Here is a 10,724-nt window from a genome sequence, read left to right on the forward strand (position 1 = left end):
TCTTAATAGATTCCTTCGGTTATGCCGAAAACATAGATATCAGGTTTTCCATAATCAGACAAACGTCCTGTTCGCCATCTTTATTTCTTTGAAAAACCTTCTTTTTCGAACTCCTCCTAGACCGTTTGTTCGATTTTCACGAAAATTGAATAGTATCATCTCCAGACCGTGCCGACTAAAAGTTATGAATTGCACGATGATAGACAAAACCGTTTTTGTATACCACAGCATCAAAATTTAGGCATGCTGCCAAAATTACTATTTAGGCTTTATCTGTGCAATGCCTTCACATTTTGACACCAAACTTTGCATGTGTCATTGTCACCTCCCTCTGACCACATCACATCTATTTCGTAACTGCGCCACCTATTGTTCGAAAGTGATAACCCATTAAATCATCTTATAAGTTAATGTTTATGTGATTTTTTTAGCCATTTGCCCAAAGTTCTCTCAAAATGCCCTTAATTGCTCCTTGCTACAGTTGGTCTGCCACTCCTTGCCATTTTGGCATATGTTGCCGCTTCTTGCGCTTGGCCCCGGTAATGGCTGCTTGCAGCTATATTTCATTTTGTTTTTGCTATTCTGATGATTTTCAGCTTTTTCTGCAAACTGTGTAGTTGTGTACAGCGATATGACCCAGCACCAAAAATACTATCAAAACACTCCAAACCAGCCTCCATTCTTCGCGAAAGATGGATAAAAAGGCGCACATGAAACAAAAACCTTGAAAAAATTATATACTAACCGGCCAAAACACAGAGATGCCGATTCGCATGGGACTAATATTATCACAGGACCTCGGTGTTCGGTGAAATATAGTAGGTAATTTGCGGGGGAATTTTTACTTTACAAATTACAGACATAGCCGATTCGCACAAAATTAAGATCACAGACAAACTCCGAGTCCGCAATTATTACAAATTACTAAATAGGTCACCAGATAATAATAATTAGAGCCCGACCGATAAAGGATTTTGAAGGCCGATACCGATACAAATATTTTTGGGTTGTAAAATCCGATATTCCGATATATCGGCCGATATTTATTTATTTATTTGTAATGATAGTCACAAATTTTGTCATGCTTATTTGAGTTAAGAGAACTGATGGCGATGTTCTTTTAATTGTTATTCAAGCAATGTATGTATCGTGACCAACTCAACGATTGTTGCCAACAGGAACGGTGTAGAGTTCCCTCTGGTGGATAAACTATACAATTCCAACACTCATGACATAGCGTGTTTCGTCCATTTTTATTTTATTTTTGAAATATTTATTTATCGGCCATTATAACTGGCGATACCGATAGTTTGGAAAATGCCTAATATCGGCCGATAATATCGGTCTGCCGATATATCGGTCTGGCTCTAATACTAATCCCGTGCGAATGGGGCTTTTGTGTACGTTCATTACAGCCATTTGTGGCAGAATTCCAGACCCTGAGAAACATGTTTCTTTTAAAAAAAGTTCCTTGTCTACCCTCGCATATTGACCTACCTGCTGTCCAACTGCTCAGCCCAGAGCAGAAAGGTCATTCCCTAGAGGACCAGAAGTTTTTTTATTTTATTTATTTGGCTTGCTGAACTCCCTCTGCGGTCCAAGGCATGCCTCCCATAGTAAGGTCCGCAAGAGTATTTCGCCACGTTTGTGGAGTGGGTGCTTGTGAACAATGCATCGGCGTTCACCATCTGCCCAGCAGAGGACATCACCAGCCCCACTCCAGACCCAGAGCCCAGCCAGCCATCACCCCAATGCACGGAAATGGCAGAGGGCTAGAGCCTGCCAAGATCACAATGTCAGCAGTCAGGACTGAGCTAAGGCTTGTCCCAGAGCCTGACGGATTGTCTTACCTGGTGTGTGAGCCAGAAACATGTGAAATTTGAGGAAATGGAGAAAGAAGCTCCGTTAAATCAAGAGGATCCCCTGGCTCTGTCTCCAGCCATTGATTCTGTCACCCCACCTTAGTCTGTTGACCAGTTGGCTCCACCTTGGTTCCCCTTCCCTTGGCTCCACTCAGGACCAACATCCTTACGGCTCCACCAGGCTCCCATGTCCTTCTGGCTCAGCCTTGGTCAGATGTCACTCTGCCTGTGCCACAGACTTACTGGCCTTACGCTACACTTCATCCCTCCATGGGTTTCATTCCTTTATCGGCTCCATCTCAGTCCATCGTGCCCCTGGTGTCGACAGCCAAATCACCACCATAGCTCCTTCCTCCCTCGACTCTTCCGCGGGCCATCATCCTAGCTACGCACTGGGTTCCTGTCTGACTACTAATGTTCCTGGTTCCTCCCAACGTCATCGCCGCCCAGACCTCTCCTTCTTTCATCACCTCCAGTGTCCAGCACTTCGCCAGCCCCTCGTCCTCCTCTAAAGCCGCACCTTCCTGAAAGACTGGACTATAGTAACATGTATGTTCTGTTTTAGTTTTGTTTTTCACTATTTCCTGCTCTGATTTGCCTGTGTTCTTTATGCCTTAATAAGTTGCGGATTTATATCCCCTGTTCAAACTTCTATTGGTTTCTCTCCTTGTCCATTTAAACCGTGAGTTCTGTCAGTTCATTTGTTTGTCATCGTCTAAGTTAAATGTGGTTGTTTTTGTGTAGATTTGTGTTCTAGAAGTGTTTTGTGAAAATTTAATACATTTTTTGCTCCCTATTCCTTTCTCATGCGCATTCATTACAGCCACCGTGACAAGTACACGTACCCATGTTCAGCCTATTTTATTTTAGTTAGTTGCCAATTAAAGATTTCCAATTTACATTTTGAAATCTATTATTTATATTTAATTTAAACAATTTTAAGTGAAAATATTTTAGTTCTAATAAACGATAACAACACTGATATACTCAGTTGTGTGGAATAGAAAGAGATGGACAACAGTGGAATACAAAAGAAGCTATTTTAAGAAATGTCTCCGTGTTTTTTTGTACATTAAATTTAAGTCGATAGCCTCCAATGTAGTTTGGTTCCTAATTTTCTTCGTCATATCTTCAGGTTTTGTGTTTCGCACAAGAAAGTAAGTCATACAGGTTTGAAACGATATAAAGGCAATAAAATGACCGAATTTTCTTTTCAGGGTGTAGTATCCCTTTAAACAGACCACTTGAATTGCAGTTCAGCCAGAAGCAAAAGTATAGTCATCATAGCCTAATGCCCCTGAATCTGCTGATGTCAGGAAAGCCACACTGAACACAAAGAAAAATCCACAAGAGAGTTCTCACAATACGATTAAGCTAAGAGCTCATTGTGCAGTGCTAATTACAACTCAGCCATAGTCAACTCTGTTAGACAGATGCAATCCTCTTGCCAACAGGGATGTAGCTATCTAAACCCACCAGCAGTTTTAAAACAGCGAAAGCATATACAAATCAATTGGTAATGCAGGATGACTCTCAGAACTCGCCATCCTTAGACAGTTCTTTCATAACGGCTTTTTTTTATGAACTCCATTCAGAGTTTAGCGGAGCATGTAATATTCGGCTCATTGAAATGCTCGCCCCACTTCCAGCATACTGTGGGTTTCTGCATTCAGAATAAAAAGCCAAACCCCCTAACATGCCCCAATGCACAAATTAAATGCCAAGAGGAGAAGGGTTACATAACTTGAGAAGAAAAAAAAAAGACAAAAAAGATGATGATTTTCATGCAAAGACTTGTACAAATGTTTACCCTCTGACAGGAATACTGTCTTGGATGTTGTTTGCCATAGTCTAATCTGTTTGTCTTAGAAATTTAAACAATAAATATGAATTCGACAATATCACCAATAGACAAAGTGATCATACCTTTTGATTGTGTAACAACGTACAATGTTTTTAACCTGTTTTGACAGAGAATCTGCATGCAGAAGATCCTCAAGAGGTCAATCCTCTGACAAATCCCAGTATGGTATACTCAGAGAAACAACCTGTCAACAGCTGAAAACAACAACCAGAAACAACAGCTGTCACTAGGCACTTGCTACATCCTTGAAATATTACATAACTTCTTTTAGCACTTTTATCCAAACTCCAAAGCAACCCAGAAATAATCAGATAGTTGTGTCTAGTTTTCTGAGAGAGTTGTGTCTAGTTATCGGTTACTATGCATGAACCATTTACAGTAGCTATACTGTACACTAGCTGACTACCTGCTCTGCAAATATGGAGTGCCTCTGTCTCTGAAAATTAGTATGCTACCAATAAAGTATCCGAAAATAAATAGACAGACAAAACACCAGTATTTTGTGACTCGTATGGTCCAAAACAGCCATTATCTTCTGCATTCCATCAGTCCATTTGATAGCTGATACTGACACAATCATACTATTACTTTCCGCTATTTTCCTCCATCACACTGCCGTTTCAGGAGTGTGGACTTGGTTGTGTCATACAGAGCAACCAAATGGTGTAGGTAAAATATGTTATAGCCTAAAAAAGGTGATGCTCATTCAATGGATGTTTTAGGACACTAGGGGAGGATTTCCAGGGAGAAACATGTTTTGACACCACACTGAGCCAAGACAAGTACAAACACAACACATTCTGAATCAACTGTCATTAGTCCACATGAAACACTTTTGAATAATATTCATCAGGTTGTCGACATTTTTTTAACACTCACTCAGCAAAACAATTTCAGCGTAGAGCTGAATTTGTACGTTTTATTGCTGCTGCCTTTGTAATATTAACGTGAATATTTGCAGTGATAAGTTCATGTCACTTTTTTGGACAGCAGCTTGCTTGCATGACGACAATCGAGTTGGAGCTCCGAAAGCGCTTAAAACAGAGATAAAAAAGAAAAAAATACACATTGTACTCGCAATATAGTATGAATTATTGAATACTGGTATTAAGAAAGTTTATCATACCGAGCAGCAGTAGTTTGACTTCTCTGGATGCTTTCTCTCCGTCCTTTTGAAGGTTCCGATCAATCATCTTACTCCTCTCCATCGCTTCTTTATCTTCAGCACTTAAAGTGCAACCCATTTTCCAAAACGTTTATAAAACAATTAATTTAAAAAACCTTTAAAACTGAACGCGGTTGTAATTATCCTAGAGTTTGGAGAATAACGAAGCCAAAGAGAGCAAAGGCGTTGGCAGGTTTGCACGTGATGCTGCCTGCGTATGGAAACAGATCCTTTAAAACATGTTAAATGGCAGCTCTGATAACATAAATCTTATAGTTGACCGCTGCAACTACATTAGCTGGGACAGCACAAAGTACCCAAACCAGAAACACAGTCCGTGATTAAAAAGTTTCCATCGACGAGGCTCATGCGATCTGTTTTGAACATCAATTTATTTATTTATTTTTCGCAAAAACGGTATCCAAGACTGTATCCATTCCATGTAACCTTAGATAAACGTCTCGAAATGGATCACAGTTGTGCTGTTAACGATTCAGTGTTTTTAAACGAATCTTTGAAATGAACTTCCATGCACTGAATCAAATGTTTGGTTCGTTTGGTTAGAAGTCTCTCCCCTTTGTGACTGCTCTCTCCTGCCTGATACACGAACCAACAGAAATTGACTGCGACTTGTGAGGGACCAACCTTATTGGTTGGGTCCATTGAACGAACACGCCCATTTCACAAATGATTCAGTTTAAAACGAAAATCGTTGCTCAATCGACTGATAGGGCAGGCTAATTTGTTTTCTCGTTCTTCAATGAGGATCTGATTATTAGTGTGTCAAAAAAAAACACTGACCTCTTTTCTGAAGGACCACGTGACACTGAAGAGTACTACTGGACTGGAGTAAAGATGCTGAAAATTCAGCTTTGACTACAGAAATAAATTACATTTTTAAATATATATTTAAATAGAAAACAGTTATTTTACATATTTCACAATATTATTGTTTTTGCTTATTTTAGATCAAATAAATTAAGCCTTGGAATTAATTACATCATGAATTACATCCTGCATGATAAAATAAAGATTTCACAGCGATCTTGTATATATATATATATATATATATATATATATATATATATATATATGTATATTATTTCAGTTACTACAACATTAGTAAAACCATGTATCGGATTGATGAGAATTTAACATATTTCCTCAACTAGGATTTCCTTTTTCTGTACATCTTAGGCTATAGAAATGATCTATGCTGAAAAAAATTCTTTTACAATTAGTTCTATTTTTGGCTCCAAAATGACTTACTTTGCCTGGACTACTATATAGGCGCTATACTATATAGCTATAGTTTTCCTGTTGTAAAATACATTTAGTCAAAATCATCGCATTTTATAAAAAATGAAATGCTACTGTATGCACAGGCTATTTAAGTGTGGCAAATGTTGCCCTCTCTCAGGTCCCACATATCTTAGTCAGACATCAAATAAATAAAATATGAGCTTTTATAGACAACGCGTTCAGTGCTTATTCAAACAACCAGATTTTTGTTTGCCCTTGCAAAACTTCGTTCAGCTGCTGTGCTGTCTGTGCGGTCGCTGCGGAGCTTCAGTTCATAGAGCATCACAGTCCGAGAGAGCGTTGGTGCCTGAAGTAAATTTCCCATTCATTTCTCCCACTGACATTTTGTAAAATCCATAGCCTATAAAGAGTAGGCTAGCTATTAGAGCATGTCTGAGGATAACTAGCTACAGCTGCCACTGAACTCATAATAATATCATTTCGAGTGAAAAAACGAGGAGAAAATCCAAAAAGTCAAGGGTACAATCCTGTGTAGCATATATTTTCATTTCGGAGAAAAGGAACTACTCATCCCATAAACCACCGCGCCTCACTGAAGCCACCGTGAAAGAGCCTTTTGAGTGACTTCCAAATCTGACGACGGCCATGTGAACGTTTTCCTCCAGTGAATTTTATATATTGAATGTGCAGGGAAACTCCTTTTCCTCGATTTACTGAAGCTTGTAAAACGCATTTGCAGCTGCACTGCTAAAACATCGAGCATCTGGCTCGCTCATGTGCTGCGGCAACTGCACATCCAATGGCGCGGGACGTCTATGTCTGGTTACCAATATTCTTCAAAATATCTTATTTTGTGTTCAAAAGAAGAAAAAAAAGAAACTCGCACAGGTTTGGAACAACATGAACACTCAACTTTTTTTTTTTTTTTAAATGATAACAAAATGTAATTTTTGGGTGAACTACCCTTTAAGAATTTCTTGCCTACAGACATGATCAAGGGTCTTCTACACACAATATTCGATGCAAGAGCGCCCCCGGAGAAATTACTCTAAGCAAAATCGCTGCAAAATGAATTAGATCAAGCATTGTAGGACATTTGAGTTATTTAGCTGTTGACTGATTGTAATCAACAGGATAGTTTAACTTTCAGACTTTTGTTTAAAATTTTAATCACTTTTATTTAGCCTACTCAAAAAACCATGCCATCTCAGTGCATTACCGAGAGAGAAACAAACTTTTGCTTTGTTGCTTTGTAAAGTGGTTATGATAAGGGTCTTTTTGCTCATGAACGCTCTCCCTTAGCCAGAGAAATGTCACAGAGGATAAGTTACCATGGAAACACCAAGTCCCACAGTGGTTGAGAATAAAGCCTGTGTTCCGCCACTAAATCACAGTTGAGCTGAGTCTGGATTTGTTTGTTTCACTGCGGATCTCGGACTTAAGAACAGGAATGTTCCTATAGCACGGCATTAAATCCAATATGATACTTTTACACAGATGCATATCCCAAAATGTGCTTTATTCATTAACACTTTTATAGCCATTTGAACTGGGATTCATTAATTAATTCCCCACCCCTGTCTAAGATCACTGAAATCTGGCTACTCATTATTTATGAATCCATTCATCTAGTAGGTGATACCACCAGTTGGGCTTTACCTCTGTAATTGATCTGGTATAAATAAAGTATTTATATTACTATTACCGACTAATTATGGCATACATTTTGATACTGTAGCAAATAATGTTAGACACATAGCCTATACCAGGATTTTAATTCAGTTGGAATAGTGATTTTATTGAAAGCTATTATCTTGACTTTTGAAGTACAGTCCAAACGAACTTTTGAAAACTCTCTGGGTGGAGCGACATGTGAGGGAACACACAAACTGATCTCTAATCAGCATTGAGAAGCAACTCCCCCAGTGCTGCATATGACTTCACAAAGCTCTCAGCACCTTCATCTCTCAGCAGAGCTAAAAGGTCAGGTTGTTTGAACTTCACCACTAGGGGTCTCCCTCTTACTTACCAAACATCAAAGTACATTGATGTGTCGCACTGATGCGAGTTTGTGCACACGAGTGTGTGTCTGCAGTGTTTGCACATGAGTGTGTGTGTGTGTGTGTGTGTGTGTGTGTGTGTGTGTGTGTGTGTGTGTGTGTGTGTGTGTGTGTGTGTGTGTGTGTGTATTTTGGGGACAAATTTGTGCCTAGAAGTTACCAAAACCTGACAAAATCAATCTCCAAAAAACTCCCTTTAGGGATGACATCATTGATGAGAGATGAGAGAGAGAGAGAGAGAGAGAGAGAGAGAGAGAGAGAGAGAGAGAGAGAGAGAGAGAGAGCAGCGATGTGAAACAGTGAATGTTGTGGACTGCTGTGGTGGACACTCGGCACTGTATTTCTTGATAATGACATTTGACCTCCTAAATAATGATGTGTTATCTGTGTTATCCTTTTCTGTCAAGATGAGTTTACTGAGTTATTTCAAGATGTCCTCCAAAGCAGTTATTTTTCTCTTTTTGATAGAGCCAAAAGTCTTGGAGGTAAATCAAACAGTATAATATTAATGTCAATAATAAAATTCTATTTAAAATACACTCCAAAGAACCTTTTATGCTAAAAACAAGAAAGAACCCTTTTGGCACAAAATAGGCTATTATTCATTGATATATTACATTATTCTGAAACATTTTGAAGTTGTAATTAAATTATTGCTTATTAAACTGTTAATATCACATTTTAATCATGCTGATTTTTGGAGGAGAAAAACTGCAATGGCACTCTTCGTGTGATATTGATTAACTACATAAAATGATATAAATACATACATTTTCGAACCCCCATTTCTTGATTTTGTTGAACATTCACATGCATTCATAAATACATTTTGGGGTCTTGATGTTTGTCAATAATATGAAATATTTCATCCGGAAAGGACAAAACAAATGATAATGAATGAACCCAAAAGGTTCCTTATAGAACCTTTTTCCTGGTTACAAAGAAACCTAAAGGGTTCTTATTATTGAACCCTTAAAAAGGGTTCTGTAACTTTTAGGGGTTCCAAATACATAGCGCTGATAGAACCTTTTAAGGTAGCTAATATTTATTATTTATTATTATTTACAAAATCCCACTGACATTAAATATTTAAAGGGGACTGCATGAATACACAGTAAAAAAAATGTTGGGTTATTTTTTAACCCATCCATTGCATTGGGTTACACATATTGGGTCACTATGTTGGGTTATTTTTCCTAAAAATGGTCATTTCTAGTAATAACCCGGCTGTTGGTTTAAATACATAGGCTATGTTGTATGTGTGCATTTTGAATTTATGTAGGCTACACAATTATGTATATTTACATTAAATGCTATGACTCCCCAATATTAGTTTGTAAGTAAACAATTATTTGTTATTATTTAAAAAAAAACTGTGTGTTTTGTTAATTAACAAGTCAAAAATAAATAGTTAACTTAAAGGAGTAGTTCACTTTAAAAAAAAAAAAAAAAAACATTTGCTGATAATTTACTCACCCCCATGTCATCCAAGATGTCCATGTCATTCTTTCTTCAGTCGAAAAGAAATTAAGGTTTTTGATGAAAACATTCCAGGATTTTTCTCCATATAATGGACTTCAGTGCATGGGAACCAAAAGGTTAAAGGTCCAAAAGACAAGGTGCAAACGGCAAACTGTTCAAAGGGCTTTAAACGATTCCAGACGACGAATAAGGGTCTTATCAAGCGAAACGATCGCTCATTTAAAAAAAATAATAACAAAGTTTACGTTTTATGAGCTCAAATGGTCACCTTGCTCTGTTCTGTGATGCGCGTTTTCGTGACTCTCCTGTTCAAACTCGTTTATCAAAATGAACAAAAATGAACAAAATACCACCCTTTAGTCAGAGTACTCGTCGGGTTATTTTTAACCCTACTTTATTAAGTGAGTAATTACTCACTCAAGCCTCAATTTTTTTTTCTTTTAATTAAATTTGCTATATTTGCCTTGTTACTTTTTTTTAACCCAGTGTACTTTTCTCTCCTCTATTTCATCAAAACAACAGTCAGCGCTAATGTCATTACAAGGGAAAATCTGAGACCTTGTGTCTTTACTGCCATGTACTGCAATCTCTTAAAACAGCTACCACCAAAATAGCAACCACCGAGGTTGGTTATATGGACATTAAGTTTGCTGTTGTATGCTGAGGCCACAACCTCTGCTTATGGCAAAACACAGCATTGCACTGACACGGGAGTTTACCCATAAACAGTACACATTGACAGTGAGACGAGTCTTGTCTGCATCACAAGAACGACAAGGAAACAAAACAGCTTCTTTTAATTTCATTCTGTGGCAGAATTTGAAATGTATCTCAGACAAACTTCATGTTACAAACTTGATGATACAAAAAAGGCTTTCAAACTTTTTAATTCCTTAATTATAAAATAATTGTGGTGGTACCATGGTACTGTACAGAGACTGTACATGGTCAAGGTACTTCAAATAACATGCTACATGTCCAAAACATTTTGTGTACCATGTCCAAAAAACATTTTTAATGATTAAAAC

General features: G+C 37.9%; 1 protein-coding gene across 2 annotated transcripts in view; it reads right to left on the reverse strand.

Moving 5' to 3' along the window:
- gnai3 (guanine nucleotide binding protein (G protein), alpha inhibiting activity polypeptide 3) overlaps positions 1–5,451 on the reverse strand; it is a 31,203-nt gene extending 25,752 nt beyond the window's left edge. Inside the window, exon 1 of one of the 2 annotated variants that reach the window (XM_039657893.2) lies at positions 4,853–5,451. In XM_039657893.2, coding sequence (XP_039513827.2) covers positions 4,853–4,970 — 118 coding nt within the window. In that variant the 5' untranslated portion in view covers positions 4,971–5,451. Of the gene's footprint in view, positions 1–1,497; positions 1,517–4,852 lie in introns of those variants that run through there. The other variant, XM_089119612.1, reaches the window with a different exon arrangement.
- Positions 5,452–10,724: the final 5,273 nt, after the last annotated feature.

This window comes from Pimephales promelas, chromosome 14 (assembly GCF_988280905.1).
Source record: "Pimephales promelas chromosome 14, fPimPro1.hap1.1, whole genome shotgun sequence".
NCBI classification, from domain to species: Eukaryota; Metazoa; Chordata; class Actinopteri; order Cypriniformes; family Leuciscidae; genus Pimephales; species Pimephales promelas.